Source organism: Onychostoma macrolepis, chromosome 08 (assembly GCF_012432095.1).
Source record: "Onychostoma macrolepis isolate SWU-2019 chromosome 08, ASM1243209v1, whole genome shotgun sequence".
In the NCBI taxonomy this organism is placed as follows: Eukaryota; Metazoa; Chordata; class Actinopteri; order Cypriniformes; family Cyprinidae; genus Onychostoma; species Onychostoma macrolepis.
This window is the reverse complement of record NC_081162.1, coordinates 10,124,741-10,143,852: the sequence shown is the minus strand read 5'-3', so window position 1 is coordinate 10,143,852 and position 19,112 is coordinate 10,124,741. Positions and strand designations below refer to the sequence as shown.

Below are 19,112 nucleotides of genomic sequence, written 5' to 3'. Positions count from 1 at the left end.
GCTCAACAAGGCCACATTTATTTAATTAAAAATACAGTAAAATTGTAATATTGTTTTCTAGTTGAATATATTTTAAAATGTAATTTATTCCTTAGATGGCAAAGCTGAATTTTCATGCTCTTGTTCATCACTCGGTACCGTTTTCTGTTCTCCAGGTGAGATGTTGGACGGACAGCAGGGTCTCGTTCCCTCCAACTTCGTGGACTTTGTCCAGGATGAGGAGCTCCCATCAGTTCCTCTCTTGGACCGCATCAAGGAACCGTCCTACCTCAACCACAGCCCCGCCTCCATGCCCAGCAGTGCCGTGAGTACACTCAGTACGCTGCTCTCAGAGAAGCTGGACGCCCTGGGCTCGGGCACCGGGACAGGCACCAGCAGCAGCAGTGGGGTGAGCAGCTTGGGCATGAGCATGGGGCTGGGCATGGACTTTCTGGGACCCTGCAGCAATGGCACAGGCACGCTGGACGTGAACATCGACGAGATCGGAGAAGACATCGTGCCTTACCCCCGCCGCATTACCTTGATCAAGCAGCTGGCCAAGAGCGTGATCATAAGCTGGGACCCTCCGGTGGTGCTGCCCGGGTGGACGCCCATCAGCGGCTACAACGTGCTGGTGGATCAGGAGGTACGTATGAGTGTGCCCTTCGGCGGCCGCACCAAGTCTTTGATCGAGAAGCTGAATCTGGCCTCCTGTACGCACCGCATCTCCATCCAGAGCGTGACGGAGCGGGGGCTCTCTGATCCGCTCCGCTGCACACTGCTGGTGGGGAAAGATGTGGTGGTGGCACCCTATTACCTTCGTGTGGAGAACATCACGCAAGTATCGGCTGAGCTCACCTGGATGCCGAGCAACAGTAATTACAGCCACATGATCTTCCTGAATGACGTGGAGTATGATATTGTAAAGCCTGGAGGGTACAAATACCACTTCTACAACCTGAAGCCCATGACAGTGTATAAGATACGGGTGGTGGCCCGGCCCCATCAGATGCCCTGGCAGCTTCCCCTTGAGCAGAGGGAGAAGAAGGAGGTCTCAGTGGAGTTCTGCACACAGCCAGCTGGTGGGTCAACACTGAATGCACACTCATCTCAATTTCTTATTATAGTGATTTGAGATCTGGTTATCTGTAGGGCTATCAGTCAATTCAAAATTCAATCTGATTAATTGCATAATATTTTGTTGTGTCATAGCTCATCATGCGTTCTTGCAAAAACAAGATGGTACTTCAAGACTGAATTGCTCCAGTGGTAGGAATATTTCTTATTACAGAATTTACAAATCAGGGGTCATGATTAATGCTAATTATCATAACTATGAATATAATAATTATTTCTTAAGACATATTTAATTAAATGCATCAAAATGATCAAAAGTGACAATAAAAACTTTTGTAATGTTGTAATGTATTTGTTTCAAATCAGTGCTGTTCTTTACATATAGCCTTAGAGAGCATATTATTTTAACAACCTATACCTTTTCATTTTAAATGATCACACTAAATTGTTAAACTGCACTAGTTATCACTCTACTACTATTACCAAGCCCTTTTAAGAACTATGCAAAACTTGTCACCACCATGCTAGGATGTTGTGTGTGGTTGGTAGGCCGTTGCTATGTGGTTGCAAAAATGTTCTGCTTCTGAATGGTTGGTAGCACAATGTGTGGTTGCTAGGGGTTTCTGAATAGTTTTTGCTAGGAGTTTTCTGGCTGCTCTGTAATTAATCCATGAGCTAGTTTCTTGCAGATTTTCAATATTTTTTAGCCCCATGATTATTTCCATGCCAAAAAAATGTCAGCGATGCCATGTTTTTAGGGTATGATATCTCAAGAATTATAATTGCTGGTAGCTCAAAATGAGCAAAATGTACCCAACAAAATATGAATCTCACATTTTGATCATGACAGACTGCCTAATAAGGCTTATGCTTTAAGATTAAAACACATTTATTGGTATTCTTTTTATGGATGTAATTAAGCCCCCAATACCACCCACGTCAAGAAATGTTTCACTTTTTTTAACTTTTAAGGGCCAATTATGAATATATCTCTACCCAGAGGAGAATCTGAAAAAAATGTAGACTTCAAGGGAACAAGTCTGTCTTTGTATCTACCAACTCCTAAGAGACCAGCAATCATAATCCTTGTCCAATTATAATTCTCATCCAAATATTTTGAAGACGGTACTTCCTCAGAGAAAACGTCCTTACTACTGTATATCATACAAGCTGTCAGTTTTTTGTGGGAGTTCCTAGTGCCAGATAACAGTTAACATTAAGCATGTAACCTTGATGTTTGCTATGCAGTTCCTATTCATAAATTCGCCCTGCTAAAGGAGGAGACTGGAAGTTTAGTGCTCCATAATGAGCTTCCTACCCTAGAGAGACTGTAGACAAGCACAAGCTGCCTTCATTAAAAGAAGCCTATGGCACGTTAGCGTATAAACGAAGAGCTGTCGGCTCTGGTTTTCACATAACACCTATTATGCAGACGTCTACCTGAGATGTTGATCAACCGAGTTGCGTTTTGCTTTTCTTCATCTCTCAACGCTGTTCCCAGTGGACCCTGACGATGCCTTGCTTTGGAGTACAGACGAATGAGAGCGGAGGAAATGAATGAATGCGTGATGAATGGAAATGGGCCGAGCGTTTGCCGCAGTAGGGAAGTGGAGCGACTGAAGATGAAAAGAGGAAGAATCAGAGAGGATGTGAGAAAGGGGAGGGTGGAGGGGGATGCCCGGTATTCTGCTTCTGAGGGAGTCCTCGCTTGCTCGTTTTTTACTGTCTCCCACATTATTTCACACCGGCACACACACTCATAGACGTATACGCTCTCATTGCAATGCCAAGAAGCAGAGCAGACGTGCGTATGAGGATGCTTTCAGTGCCAGCTCATTCTTCCCTCCCATCCTGAGTGTGACAGCCATTGTCCGGGGAGAGAGCCGTCGGCATTAGTACGGCTGTCTCCTGCCGTGCCGTGGCTCTCAGCAGAGCCTGTGATCATTAAGAGTTGCAGTTTTTATTGCTACAGAATGCTAATTAACCCTAATCTTCTGTTTGGTGTGTGGAGAGACCCGAAGATGCTTTTAATATCTCAAAAATCACACTTCATACATCATTAGTTTGATACTTAATGAAGTATTCATACTTCAAAAGTTTATAAATGTCTGTCACTTTTGATCAATTTAAAGCATCCTTGATGAATAAAAATATTAATTTACTACTAATAACAATAGTACTGACCCCAAAATTTTGAATGGTACTGTATCTTCATTAAATAAGCATGACAGCAATACATAAGATGCTTTCCATCATTCTTATAGTGAATACCAAAGCACAGTCTTCAGAAGTATTTACATTGTGGTTGGTGTGCAAAAGCACTACATTTACCTTGTAAAGCTAATACATTTTATATTTGCAAAGTTTAATAAAAAACAGTCATGAGCAAATAAATCTTGTGAGAAAACATACAATACAGAGTAACTTGAGTAGCCAAATTCATAAGCAAGTTATTCGTATGAGCCAGTTCTTTTTAACAAATCAAAAACATACCGCACAAACAAAGGAGCTGGACTTGCAAGAAAATAATTCTTATGACTCATTTGATTTTTGCGAATCAAAACATACAGTACAGTGCGACCAGAGTAGCCAGATTCCCCAATAAATGACTCTGAGTCTTTCTTTTTGTTGAATCAAATCAACAGTCAGTCAATAGTCTGATGTTATAATTGTGTCATTTCATTTTATAAATTGTCATTTTACAACATGTTAACTTTAATAAAACTTAAATATGTGAAAAACAATTCAACCCAGTTTAGCCGGAAAGCAATATATCAGATGCAACATCCGTGGCTTTGTGCACCCAACTTGCTTTTTAAAAAATCATGCTTTTAAAGTGTTAACAGGAATGGTTTTTTTCTCCCACAATGCCTTTGGCTGATCTATTTTTTTTTAAATTGATACTTTTAATTGATATAGGACGTTAATTAAGGAAAGGCCACTCCTGATGGAACGGTCCTGCTTGCAGATTATCGAATTTCCAGCACAGTGGAGTGCATGCCTCAGGACATCTTGACATCTTGAGATAAATGAACCCTCGGTCTAGTCTAGCTCACATTGTGTTCCCCTCCTACAGACTGTGTTATACCTACAGGGCAATGTAAACCCATCAGCGGGCTTCCCTGCGGACTAACAGTGCAGGCTTTTATTACGTGACACCCATCTGCAGGCGTTTAGCCGTGCAGCGCCGGCCTCAAATGAAGGCCTGATCAGATAAAGACAGCTTTTGAGCTGTTTTCAATTACAGAGCATTGATCCGGTTCCTCTGGATCAACTTCACAAATTACATGATCCACTTTTAGCTCCACTGTCTTTCCACAGGCAATCAGTCATGCCCCTGATGTCTCTGGACCGATCAGCACCCCGAACGGCCCTTGGGCTCTGATCAGTGAGGGGTGGCCATTGATTAAGCGCTCCCCCCGTTGATCTGTCATGTGGTGGGCAGAGAAGTGATCAGTGTGGATTAGTGTGATCCATCGAAGAGTTCAAACCTGTGACAGGACTACCTGCTTTCTGACATCAGGATGGCTTGTCTTAATTGATTGTTGGACTGAGCGCTTGTCACTCGGAAACAGTTTACAATACATTTTAATTAGTGTTTTAGTATACAAGACATATGATGGCATCTCTCAAACACAATTAAATGCTGTTAAAAAGTTGTTAAAATATATATATTTTTCAAATAAAAGCTTTGTGTGAGGAAAAATACTGAAATTTGATTACTTATCCAAAATTTGCGGCCCTAGATCTAAAATCTTTTTCACACTTTTCACACGCGTTTAACAGTGGTGCCATCATTTACAAGAAATAATGGTGAGAAATGTCTTTCTATTGAGCTGTCAAGTCGCCTTTTTATGTAGCTCTTGATACAATACAGATTGTTTCAAAGCATCTTTACGGTAACAAACATGATGATGATTCAGTGATGCAAATTCAATTATGTTGTATTCAGCTGAAATCAGTTCATTGTTGATTCAGTTTGGTTTCAATAGCTGTGTTAAGTGTCCCCAACTAAGCAAGCCAAAAGGGAGACAGTGGCAAGGAACCCAGACTCCATCAGTGACAGAAATGGTGTAAAAACCTTGGGAGAAACCAGGCTTAGTTTGTGGGTCAATTTTCCTCTGGTCAGATGAACCAACATGGTGTGGCTGCACCACAAAATTGTGGAATGATTTTATTTTTATTTTTTGGCAAGAATATCAATACAGTTCCTTCTCCTTGAAGATTGGGATACATTACGCCGGAGTTTGATGAAGAGAGTCAAAGCTAGCCATAGAGTCTGTGCACAGGACATGTCTGGTTCTCATGGACTTCACAAAGACCTGTCCCAGGCTGCATGCAAAAACAAGATACAAATGATTTTTATGAACCAGTACTGTTTAGCAAATCAGAAACTTACTGTATACTGCAACCAGAGTACCTGAAATAAATCATTCTTATGATCCAATACATTTAGTGAAACAAAAACTTACAGTACGACCAGAGTAGCCAGATTCATGAGCAAATGACTCTTATGAGCAGTTTTTTTTTTTTTAGCAAATTAAAAACATACAGCATGACCCGAGTATTCAGGTTCACAAGCAAATGACTCTGTTCGCTGATTCTTTTTAGTGAATCAAAAACAAGCATTAAATCAGCGGGGTTGAGGCATCAAAAGTAACTAAGTGGTTTTATGGAAAGTAACTGTAATATTATTACTGAAATCTTATTAGTAATTAGTTACACTACTAGTTACTGCAAAAAGTAATATTATTACAGTAACTAAATTACTAGTAACTAGTTACTGCCCAACACTGCACGTAAGCCAGTTCTTTTTAGCAAATCAGAAAGTACGGCTAGAGTAGTCGGACTGATAAGCAATTGACTCTGATGATCTGATTCTTTTTAGTGAATCAGAAACACGCGGTATGATATGTACAGTGTATACCCTGATTCCCAAAATGAATGACTCTCATGAGCCGTTTTTTTTTTATTTTTGACAAGTTACTGATTTGAATAAGTCTGAAACACTGCTCTGTGTAATTTACAGCATTAGCAAAGAGAGAATTTATTTCTGTATGGAAGAATATGTAAACAAAATGGACATTGTAGCTGAAATCTCTGCAAATTAATTGGAATTGAATCCTAATTAGAATTAGATCGAAATAAATTGAGTGAATCAGAATCAAATCTAAATTTGTATCAGTACCCAGCCCTAACAAATGCCAACTGGTAACTGGTTACAACACATTTAAATGTTTTGAATTAAAACCAAGCGAGAGATGAGGTGAATGATGCCTGCTCAGTACTATTATGCTAAACAGCTGAAATGATAACAGAGCATTGTGTGTTTTAGGTTCTGAGATGGTGCGGTCCATTGCTGGCAGCCACATAAAACACTCAGTATGATTAAGACGAATCAGCCCACATAAATTCAGAGTGCTGACATAAGCAAATATACTGTGATAGTCTATGCCCAGCTGGCGTCCCTTGCGGCTGTAAAGCGCGCGCACATTTACATGCCCATTACACATGCATCATGTTTTCATGCACAAGCATACACGTGTTTCTGAAAACAGAATGCATGTCACAGCCCTCCTACAAACACAACAGCAGTCCTACACGGATTTGCTTGAATCATGATACAATGTAACAAACTCACAAAGCAACTCTTTTTGTTTCAGGTCCTCCTTTACCACCTCAGGATGTGCAGGTTCAGATGGGACAGACACCCGGGGTCTTGCAGATCCGTTGGAAGCCTCCTCCCCTCACTTCTACTGGCACTTCCAATGGAGCCAATGTAATTGGATACATAGTCTGCACTAAAGGTCAAAAGGTGAAGTGATGTTGCCGATTCTTACTATCATCATGCCGGTTGTGCATAAGAGCTACTGATTTGCAATAAGCAGTGGTCCCTCCTAATGAAGACAGTGAAAGGTCTAAGATCATCTTGGAGGTCGAACATGTTATGCTAGTTCACATTTTTGAAGTGCAGGTTTCATTCTGCTCACTGGCGCCATCAGGTGATCTCTTTGGTCATTGCATGGGCAATGTTTTCCCTGTGTTATATAATGCAGGGGTTTATGTAAGTCATTTTGGATAATCTGACAAAAATATATTTGGAAATAATATTGACCTCTTTTCGTGAGACAAAAGAAAAACATTACAGTTATTTATGTATCATATATACAAATGTATTTTATTTCTGAGATGTTTTTCATGTACCAGTAGGTTTAAAAGAGGCACATCTTAACAATAAGGATGTCTGGATGATCCAGGACCAGTGTGAGGAATTTTTGGACTTGTTGACAGAAATGTCGCTATGCAGTTTTGTCACCTTGTTTTACATTCATAAAATGTTATGTTTTTGTGCCTGGCAAGCTTAAACTTTGGTGTTCTATGATGCATTAAGCATCTAGCTGTCTAACATTTGTCAAAATGTGAGAATTACTTGTTATACTCTTGCAAATATCATCTGTAATAGTAGCTTAAAATGATAAACAAATCACCATATGCTGCTGTTTTCTAACAAAAGTGTGTTTATGAATTTATTTCTGTCAGCAAATTAAACTATAGCTGTGTAATTTCCAGCTGTTATTGCAAATACATTTATATTAATTATTGCATGTATGTATTTGGAAATTATTTTAAAATAAATTTTAAATAAAAATAAAATATTGAACAAACAAAATTAAATATGTACTAAAATATGTTATTTCATTAGATTCATTAGATTAGATTATTTTATATTTATTTTACATTTATATATGTATTATGTATTTATAATTATTTTTAAAGTTAAAAATATACCATTTATTTATTTCTAACACATTTAAAATGATCAAGTATTTCATATTTTTATTTTAATTAAACATATATTGAATGTATTTATTTTTAACACAAAATGTATTGCTAAATCATTTTTATGATGGGGCTAGTGAAAATATCAAATAAAATAAAAACCACAGGTCAAGTACAAATCTGAATAACTGCCTGACTATATCAGCGGAAAACACTCATAATTTATCCTTGCTAAGGCACATTTGGTTATCCCGTATTTCTTTTGTTTGTTTGTTTTCAGATAGCAGAGATAATGTACCCCACAGCAGATTTCGTTACGGTGGAACTGAACCGTATCCAGTGTCTGGAAGCGCGGGAGGTCGTCGTGAGGACAATATCAGCACAAGGAGAGTCGCAGGACTCTCCCGTGGCCGCCATTCCGCACAACCTCCTGGTGCCTCACCCCCACGGACACCTCCAGTCTCACCCTCAGACTCAACCGCCTCCCTACCCACAAGCCTACCCCCCAACCCATCCACAACCGCACGTCCAGCCCCACTCCGTCCCACCATCCCACTCTCATCCACCACCCTCACACCCCCACGTCCACCCCTCGCCCTCCCCATACCCCATGTCTAAACCCAAACTCCTACCAAGTGCCAGAGACCCCCATGCCAAAGAGCCAGAGATGGGCAGGCGAATGGGGCAGCCCTGGGAGCCGCATCCCCGGGCTCCGTCACCCCTACCGCCCCCTTCGCACCCGGGACACACACTGGAGCCCCCTCACGTAGAGGGCCGGCGCTCACCCTCCCCTCAGAGGATCTTGCCTCAACCTCAGGGAGTGCCCATTCCCAACACAGTGGCTCGTGCTATGGCCCGCCAGGCAGCGCAGAGGACCGCCCCGAACAGCAGGGTGAGTCCACTGGTTTGTTGGGTTAAATGAGGAAGTTGATGATCAAGATGGTTGCTGGAATGCACATGCTCTATTTCAGGTGGAAAGGAGGAACATCTTTAGTGAGAGAGGTAACGCTCTGCATTCATTAAACTCAGACGAGGAAGAGGATGGGTACGATTCCCCTCACACCAGGCGAAGAGGAGCTTCTGTGGACGAGTTTCTCAGAGGTTCTGAGTTGGGCAGACACGTGAGTCTAAGGAACAGCAATCTTTTTGTACTGCACAAGAAAACTTTTGTAGGGAGTTTTGGGTCAGCTGTCAGAACACAAGAGAACACATGTGTTGTGTAACTTTTTCCAACACAAGTAATAGACATTTCTGTTTATTTATGCTTTACAAATCATTACAAAATGTGCATTCGAAGCGTGACATTATACTATATTGAATTACATTATACTCATATTATTTTGTTGATATTGTATAGAATTATTTAATTAACACTGGTGAAATGCCAGGCCAATATCTCTGTCCTAAAATGTTGAAAAAAATATATACTATATACTGTGCAAATTTTTTAATTTTCTTATATACAGGTGCATCTCAAAAAATTTGCATATCGTGAAAAAGTTTTTCTTGTAACTTATTTCAAAAAGTTGAACTTTCATATATTCTAGATTCATTACATGTAAAGTAAAACATTTCAAAAGTTTTTTTTGTTTTAATTTTGATGATTAGAGCTTACAGCTCATGAAAGTCAAAAATCCATTATCTCAAAATATTTGAATATTTACATTTGAGTTTCATTAAATGACCATCCCTACAGTATAAATTTTGGGTATCTATTTTTCTTTGAAACCGCATTAATGAGGAAGACTGCTGACTTAGCAATGGTCCAGAAGACAATCATTGACGCCCTCCACAAAGAGGGTAAGTCACAGAAAGGTCATTACTGAAAGGGGTGGCTGCTCACAGAGTGCTGTATCAAAGCATATTAAATGCAAATTTGACTGGAAAGTAAATTTTGCATTTCATTTGGAAATCAAGGTCTGGAGTCTGGAGGAAGACTGGAGAGGCACAGAATCCAAGCTGCTTGAAGTCCAATGTGAAGTTTCCGAAGTCAGTGATGATTTGGGGTGCTGTGATATCTGCTGGTGTTGGTCCATTGTGTTTTATCAAGTCCAACGTCAATACAGCCGTCTACCAGGAGGTTATGAAGCACTTTATGCTTCTATCTGCTGACAAGCTTTATGGAGATGCTGATTTCGTTTTCCAGCAGGACTTTAGCACCTGCCCACAGTGACAAAACCACTTCCAAGTGGTTTGCTGAGCATGATATTACTGTACTTGATTGGCCAGCCAACATGCCTGACCTGAACCCCATATGGAATCTATGGGATATTTTCAAGAGAAAGATGAGAAACAGTCGATCCAACAATACATACGAGCTGAAGGCTCAATAGTGCCTCAGCAGTGCCACAGGCTGATTGCTTCCATGCCACACCTCACTGATGCGGTCATTTGTGCTAAAGGAGCCCCGACCAAGTATTGAGTGCAGAAATGAACATACTTTTAAGCATAACTTTACATAACTTGAACTTTTCTGTTTTGCAAACCCTTTTTTTGATTGATCTTTGGAAATATTCTAATATTATGGGATACTGGATTTTTGACTTTCATGAGCTGTAAGCTCTAATCATCAAAATTTAAAAAAAAAAAGGTAACACTTTATTTTAAGGTGTCATAATACAGTGTAATTACCTAATTAAGTACTTGGTAGTAGCTGTTGTACTTGCATAAAACAAAATGTACTTACCATGTAACTAAGTTATGGAACAGTCTGTAATTACAGTTTGCAGTTATGTAGATGTAATAGGCAGCTACTGTTACACATATGTAACAGACTGAGTCTGTTACACAGCTACTTGTACACTTAAGTACAATCTTGATACACTTTATTTTAACAGGGTTCCCGTGGGTCCTTAAAAAGTCTTAAAAGGTCTTAAATTTACTTTATCAAATTTAAGGCCATAAAAAGTCTTAAATTGTCTTAATTATGATTTCAAGAGGTCTTAAATTTGGGTACAGACCAGAATCGAGACACAGCTTAATGTGACGATTAAACTTCAAAAGGCTATAAATAAAATATGAGCGCTGCACGTTTCAAAGTTCGGTGCTGCGCTGCTTTGTGTTCTGCTGTTACCGTGGAAACCGTTCGAAAGCGCCTCCTGCTGGCAGAGAATGAATCTTCATGTTCAATAAGGCTGTTGTTGTGAGTAGCCGGAGGCTGTAGTTTCAGAACTGGATTTCTAGGACCCTATAGTTTTTTTTGTTTGTTTGTTTTTTAATTATTTTATTTTATTTATTTATTTTTTGCATGTATGTATTGTGTCAGGTCTTCCAGCCAGTTCTATCAAACCTTTACAATTAATCCAGAACGTGGCAGCAAGATTAATTTTTAATGAGCCAAAAAAATGTAAGAGATAATGAAGAACGTCACACCTCTCTCTATTCTAATTCTATTCTTTAAAAAAAAAAAAAAAAAAACTAATACTAGCTTTTCTAATCTTTTTGTATTCTGTTTTCTTTTTATTAATTATACAATTAACAAAAGCAAAAAAGGCCTCTAACACTAGCTTTCTCTATTCTTTTTCTATTCTATGCTTTCTTTTTGTTTATTATATAATTAAAAAAAATCTCTTGCTACATGTACTGTGTTAGGCTAAATGAGACTTGTTATAGCACTTGCATATCATTGCTCTTTTGTTGATTTTGATTGCTTCCATTGTCCTCATTTATAAGTCGCTTTGGATAAAAGCATCTGCTAAATGACTGAATATTAGTGGCTCATACTGTTTTATAGCACTTGGTATTCAATTCTGTATATTATTATTTTTAAGGAATTATGTAGTTATTTAATTGTATACACTTAATTATTGTCCTAACCAACTCCTAACTCTAAACATACCCGTTGGTAACCCTCTTGAAATATTTAACCTAATTTATTTCAATATTCAATATATTCTGGTTTAAAATTCAGTTTTATTGGAAAGAAGACTTGTGTCTGTGCGAGACTTCAGTTAATTAGCTGCAGCGCTTCACATCTGATGTGCTGTTTGTTTGCATCTGTTTGTTTGATGTTTGAATCAGGTCTCCTCTGTTGGAATAGATGGTGCTGTCCCAAAAAATAGGGCCCTATGCAGTCCTAGAACTGCAGCCTCCAGTATTGCAGGAACATTGGGTTGTTTTTGTTCAGACCAATGCAAAAATCGACCCATGTTTTTACCCTGCAAATACGCAGAGCTGTAAATGTGAACTGGTGGATCGATAAGGAGATAATTCGTTATAAAAATCTAAACACTAAAATGTGTTTGTATGTTATTTAATTAATATGTGACCCTGGACCACAAAACCAGTCTTAAGTGTAAATTTTTCGAAATTGAGATTTATACATCGTCTGAAAGCTGAATAAAGTAGCTTTCCATTGATGTATGGTTTGTTAGGATCGGACAACATTTGGCCGAGGTACAACTATTTGAAAATCTGGAATCTGAGGGTGCAAAAAAATCTAAATATTGAGAAAATCGCCTTTAAAGTTGTCCATATGAAGTCCTTAGCAATGCATATTACTAATCAAAAATTTACTTTTGATATATTTACAGTAGGAAATTTACAAAAATATCTTCATGGAACATGATCTTTACTTAATGTCCTAATGATTTTTGGCATAAAAGAAAAATCAATCATTTTGACCCATACAATGTATTGTTGGCTATTGCTACAAATATACCCCATTGACTTAAGACTGGTTTTGTGGTCCAGGGTCACATATAATAATTTATTGATAATTGTTTAAATTAATATAATTAATACTTTTGACTCATCCATTTTCTTAAAAAATGGTTTAAAGGCTGAAATGTGAAGTGTATAATTTTATAAAACTTTTTGTTTCGTGAAAACTTCTATCTGAACTGTAAATAATTTTTTTTACATTCATTTTACAGTTTACCATAGACATTGCCCTACCCTGCTCATATGGAATTAATTTTATTTGTGCAGGTCTTAAAAAAGGTCTTAAAAAGTCTTAAATTTGAGCTTAAAAATCCTGCAGCAACCCTGTTTAAGTAGCTTATGGCTGTGTAATATTCTGTAATTTTAATGTAATTAGAAAGGTATTACATGTATTTAAGCTGTGTACCGGTGGGTTAAATCAAAATAAGGTGCAGCCGGATAAGGTGTACAGTATAGATACACATGAATTACACTTAAGTACAATCTTGATACACTTTATTTTAAGTAGCTTATGTCAGTGTACTTACATTTATAATTACGTTGTATAAAGTCTGCAACACATATGTAACAATCTTTTGGTTACATAAGTAGCTGTGTAACAGACTCGGTCTGTTACATATGTTTATGCCATGGTCTGTCTGAATACTCGATTCTGATTGTTGATTAAATTTGTTAAACTGCACAGGTAGTTCCAGGTCAGTTTAATCACGTTTTATATTAATGCGCTTCCTATAAACATTGGTAACCATAGTAACATACAGTTACAGTTGAATAGTAATACAGACGAAAATAACCGTCATTTTTATCGTTCCGGTCAAATATTGCAGCGCAAATATTATTAACATCTTTAATATTTGAATGCTGGTAAATGACTATGGCATAAACGGGATAATCAACGTTTATGCCATGGTTTATGCTGCGTGTCGGGTGGTTCTTCGCCTCCATGTCGTGCATTCAAATCGTTTAATGCACAGCTAGCCGTTGATTATCCCTTACATAACAGTAACTGCCTATTACATGTACATAATTACAAACTGTAATTACAGGCTGTTCCATAACTTAGTTACATGGTAAGTACATTTTGTTTCATGTAAGTACAATGGCTACTAGGCAATAACTAGGCAATTACTCTGTATTATGGACACCTTAAAATAAAGTGTTACCCAAAAAAACTTTTGAAATGTTTTACTTTACATGTAATGAATCAAGAATAAATGAAAGTTTCACTTTTTGAAATAACTTTTTCACGATATTCTAATTTTTTGAGATGCACCTGTATATCAAATTGTTGGTTATAACTATGTTTTGTAACTTTGAAATATTGCTATATATATATATATACTGTGTATATATATATATATGTATATGTATATATGTGTGTGTGTGTGTGTGTGTGTGAGTGTGTGAGAGTATTTACAGTGGGGCAAAAAAGTATTTAGTCAGCCACCAATTGTGCAAGTTCTCCCACTTAAAAAGATGAGAGAGGCCTGTAATTTTCATCATAAACTATGAGAGACAAAATGAGAAAAAAAAATTCCAGAAAATCACGTTGTAGGATTTTTAAAGAATTTATTTGCAAATTATGGTGGAAAATAAGTATTTGGTCAATAACAAAATTTCATCTCAATACTTTGTTATATACCCTTTGTTGGTAATGACAGAGGTCAAACATTTTCTGTAAGTCTTCACAAGGTTTTCACACACTGTTGCTGGTATTTTGGCCCATTCCTCCGTGCAGATCTCCTCTAGATCAGTAATGTTTTGGGGCTGTCGCTGGGCAACACGGACTTTCAGCTCCCTCCAAAGATTTTCGATGGGGTTGAGATCTGGAGACTGGCTAGGCCACTCCAGGACCTTGAAATGCTTCTTACAAAGCCACTCCTTCGTTGCCGGGCGGTGTGTTTGGGATCATTGTCATGCTGAAAGACCCAGCCACGTTTCATCTTCAATGCCCTTGCTGATGGAAGGAGGTTTTCACCAAAATCTCACGATACATGGCCCCATTCATTCTTTCGTTTACACGGATCAGTCGTCCTGGTCCCTTTGCAGAAAACAGCCCCAAAGCATGATGTTTCCACCCCATGCTTCACAGTAGGTATGGTGTTCTTTGGATGCAACTCAGCATTCTTTCTCCTCCAAACACGACAAGTTGAGTTTTTACCAAAAAGTTCTATTTTGGTTTCATCTGACCATATGACATTCTCCCAATCCTCTTCTGGATCATCCAAATGCTCTCTAGCAAACTTCAGACGGGCCCGGACATGTACTGGCTTAAGCAGGGGGACACGTCTGGCACTGCAAGATTTGAGTCCCTGGCGGCGCAGTGTGTTACTGATGGTAGCCTTTGTTACTTTGGTCCCAGCTCTCTGCAGGTCATTCACTAGGTCCCCCCGTGTGGTTCTGGGATTTTTGCTCACAGTTCTTGTGATCATTTTGACCCCACGGGGTGAGATCTTGCGTGGAGCCTCAGCTCGAGGGAGATTATCAGTTGTCTTGTATGTCTTCCATTTTCTAATAATTGCTCCCACAGTTGATTTCTTCACACCAAGCTGCTTACCTATTGCAGATTCAGTCTTCCCAGCCTGGTGCAGGTCTACAATTTTGTTTCTGGTGTCCTTTGACAGTTCTTTGGTCATGGCCATGGTGGAGTTTGGAGTTGGACTGTTTGAGGTTGTGGACAGGTCTCTTTTATACTGATAACGAGTTCAAACAGATGCCATTAATACAGGTAACGAGTGGAGGACAGAGGAGCTTCTTAAAGAAGTTACAGGTCTGTGAGAGCCAGAAATCTTGCTTGTTTGTAGGTGACCAAATACTTATTTTACCGAGGAATTTACCAATTAATTCTTTAAAAATGCTACAATGTGATTTTCTGGATTTTTTTTTCTCATTTTGTCTCTCATAGTTGAGGAATATGAGGAAAATTACAGGCCTCTCTCATCTTTTTAAGTGGGAGTACTTGCACAATTGGTGGCTGACTAAATACTTTTTTGCCCCACTGTATATGTATTTACTAATCTGGAAAATAAAAATATTGCCAGGGCAAGTATAAAATATGAGCTAAAATGTGACATTCATTAATTTTTACATATGGGCCAAATAGGCCTCCAAATATGGGCCTAAATTATTCTTGGGGCCTCCTTATGATTATTTATTTTTTTTACTTTTATCATCCAGTGTTTTTTTTATAATAATAAAGCAAGAATATGCAAATGAATATATATAAATTCAAAATCCAAGGAAAACAAGTAACGCATCCAAACTATACAAATAACAAAACAAAGACAGATTTGCAAAAACCAATTAAGAGCGAAGTACTGATGAGCAAAATTAGGAACCGGAAACATTAGAAAAACAGAGTGTAACTACGTAAAATTTCAGTTGAGTATTGAAGATTTCTTTCTGAAGTGTTAAATCATGAAGATTTCCGTGTCTGTACCTCCAGCATCATCACTATAGCCACAGTGAGGACTACTACACCGAGAGCAGTCGGGGCTCCGATCTGTCTGACATCATGGAGGAGGATGAGGAGGAGCTGTACTCGGAGATGCAGCTGGAAGAAGGGCGCCGCCGCAGCATCAACTCACACAACACATTAAAGGTATGGAATAGACACCCTTCCGGCCGCCGTCTGTCTTGGGCGTGGGCCACAGGGCCGCAGGCTAGAGGCTGGGACAGACGAAGGGGGATGGAGTATGCCGTGTTCTCTAGGGCTCCTCCCAAGGGGTGGTACTAGATGATTGGCACTTCAACCTTATAGAATAGGCTTGAAAGGCCAACTGCAGTTCAGTTAAGGTGGTCTTTAGAGGTAAGAGTATTTTTTGTTATAAAGTAACTCAGTGCATTTGTCCTGAATGTGACTAGCGCTGGTTTTTTTGTGTTTTTGTGATGGTGAATTTAAAACAGGGGGTGTTAGACCTCTGATGTTGTACACAAAGCTTGAGCGGCAGGATCTTAACAGGTCACCCCATCCTCAGTCTTTCCTGGGTCCTAAAAGCGGGTTGTTTTGCACTACCGAACTTCGACGTCATCCAGTCATTTAGCCAGCTTTGTATAAGCCTGTCCAGTCATACAAAGCTCGATACATCTGAATGGCTTAACCTGAGGCTGCACACGCAATGCATGAGAAAACGATCTGAATATGCTTTACGCTCTCCAGATGTTGCAAACTCTGTTGTTCAGTTTTAAGTATTGCATCTCTATGCATATGTATCTGGTAGAAATCGATCTGGATTACTCTATATAGTAGAAGAGGCTCTTGTTACTTGGAATTGACAGGATTATTTAGCAGATTCTTAGATTTATTGCATATGACAATCACATATGTGCAGATATATACAGTGTGTATTTGTTTGCTATGCCTGAAGTGTTTACCTCATTGAATATAACGCCATGGTTTTATGTGTTTGTGATTATTATTCAATAAAGACAGGGTTTTTTGTGTGCTTTGTGTATAAGTATTACATAAATTGAATCTGTTTAAAGTGTCAAATTAGCTGCTCCTTGATCTGGTGAAAATGCACATTTCATTCCAAGGGCATTTTGGGAATCTCATTTAAGTAAAGTCTGCTTAAATGAAACAGTTATTTACTTTTAATTATGTTTGTCTCATGGTTACAATTCTGTTAAGTTTTACTTTTCTCAGTGTAATTTTACAATTTTGTGGATATCTGTCTCTTCATGAAAAATGTTTAATACTGTTAAGATTTCTTTCAAAATATATTTATGAACAAGTATTATACAGAAAGGGTTACAAAAAATACATGATGTATTGAATATATGAAGCAATAAATGGTATATTATATTTCAGTTTTTGTCATTTTTGTTTTGAGTTATCTTTTTGGAGACCTGAGCAGCCATTGGGATTGTGGTATGAAAGCTAACACCTTATATAGGCTACAGTATATTCTACTGTTTTTTGGATATGATTTTCCTCCAACTGCTGACATCTGTGCAACAATTTAGTATGATACAGAAAACTATTTGTAGTAGTGTCGAACTTAAATATAAATTATTATTTTTTTAAATATGCTGTTATAGCTATCACCTCTTAATCTAAAAATATCTGCTACGTGTATCACAATGTAGAAATTTAAAACCAACAATTACGATTTTCATACATAATTAGAAATAATTAGAAAAGATTTGTCTTTTTATTAATATTTTTTAAATTTCCATTCCAGGTTACTGGTCTACTTTTGAACACAATTCACTTGTTGCTTGGCAGATGAATCTCCATTTTGTTTTTTGTTTTTATTTTTATTTTATTTTTTTTCATGTATAGTCCTTAGATGCTTTAGTCCTTTGATTGCCTGTTAATAATTTCTTAATGTTCTGTGTTCTAAATTCTCATCTGTAGTTTTTTTTTTTGTTGTTGTTGTTGTTGTTGTTGGACTGTGCTTTGTTAGTGAATTGTCTCAATGAGCCCTGCATATGTGATACTTTCCAGTTCTCATTTTCTCTACGGTTTGCATTTCCTGATGTTTTCCTTCTACAGATTCCCTCCCGTCGCATGTCATGTCCGTCATGGAATGAGACTGCATGCCCTACATTCGACCATGACCTCCGATAACTAATTCTGTCTTTATTTTGTCTTTCTTTTCCCATTTTGTTCTCTATTTGCACACTGTTTTATCTTCTCTGCCTGTTCTAACACCATCAAACAAAACCCGCCAAAAACAATCCCGATTTTAACTAATTGAAAAACGTCCAAATCTAACTGAAACTTTGGCTCCTTCTTCGTCCATCACCCTCTCCGGCTTCTAAAAGGCATATTACAGGAGACAAGACCTAGCGGTGGACCGAGACAGTTGGGACCTGCAGCGGGAGGTGGTACGACAGCGCTCCTTGCGCTCCCACAAGCGGCTCCATAGCATCCCAGAAGTTGCCGAGGAGGAACCGGACACCGGGGTGGAGGTCATGGGCCAGCGGCTGCGTTTTGAGGAGGCTCGTCCGGGCACTCCTTGCAGGAGCCCGCGGCCCTACCACCAGGACTCACGGCAGCCAAACCACCTCTCCCCGAGCAAGAGCATCCGCAGGCTGCAGAGGCAGCGCTCCTCTCCACGCTACAGCTCCATAGAGGAGCGGCCACCATACTGGAGCAGCAGCAGGCAGACCACCAAGAGCCCGGACAGTGGACTAGACTGCGGGAGCGAGGAGGAGGGCTCGTTTGGCTACCGTGGAAGCTACCACTCGTACACGGGGGGCAGCCCGCTACGGGTGGGTTCTGGCCCCAACATGCGGGTAATCCACAGCGAGGGACCTGTGGAGAGACGTGCTCTGGCTGCCGGCAGGAAAAGGACACTGACCCGGCAGTGCAGCGTGGAGGAGGACTTCCTGGATGCCATTCCAGAGACGAGGAGCATGCGGGAGTCATACCACCATTACCACTATCATCCGCACCATCACCATCCCCAACGCAGGTTCCGGAGCGAGGGCAGGCTGAGCGAGGTTGGCAGGACCTATCACAGGGACATTAGGGCCTACTCTGTGGCCAGACTCAACAGGGCAATGGATGAACCCCTGGTGTGTGTCTCCTACCCCTCCTCTCACCCTTCCGCCCTCTCCTCATCTACCAACTGCTTTGTGTTCTCATCAACAAGCGATTAAACCAT

General features: G+C 39.2%; 1 protein-coding gene across 23 annotated transcripts in view; it reads left to right on the top strand.

Annotated features, from left to right (window-relative positions):
* Positions 1–19,112, top strand: part of rimbp2b (RIMS binding protein 2b) — a 224,815-nt gene that overhangs the window by 128,582 nt on the left and 77,121 nt on the right. For 18 of the 23 annotated variants that reach the window (XM_058784429.1, XM_058784428.1, XM_058784426.1 and 15 more), the window contains 6 exons: positions 156–1,061; positions 1,192–1,248; positions 6,720–6,871; positions 8,117–8,728; positions 8,808–8,957; positions 15,944–16,099. In XM_058784429.1, the coding sequence (XP_058640412.1) occupies positions 156–1,061; positions 1,192–1,248; positions 6,720–6,871; positions 8,117–8,728; positions 8,808–8,957; positions 15,944–16,099 (2,033 nt within the window). The remainder of the gene's footprint in view (positions 1–155; positions 1,062–1,191; positions 1,249–6,719; positions 6,872–8,116; positions 8,729–8,807; positions 8,958–15,943; positions 16,100–19,112) is intronic. The other 5 variants (XR_009272449.1, XR_009272450.1, XM_058784432.1 and 2 more) reach the window with 1 other exon arrangement.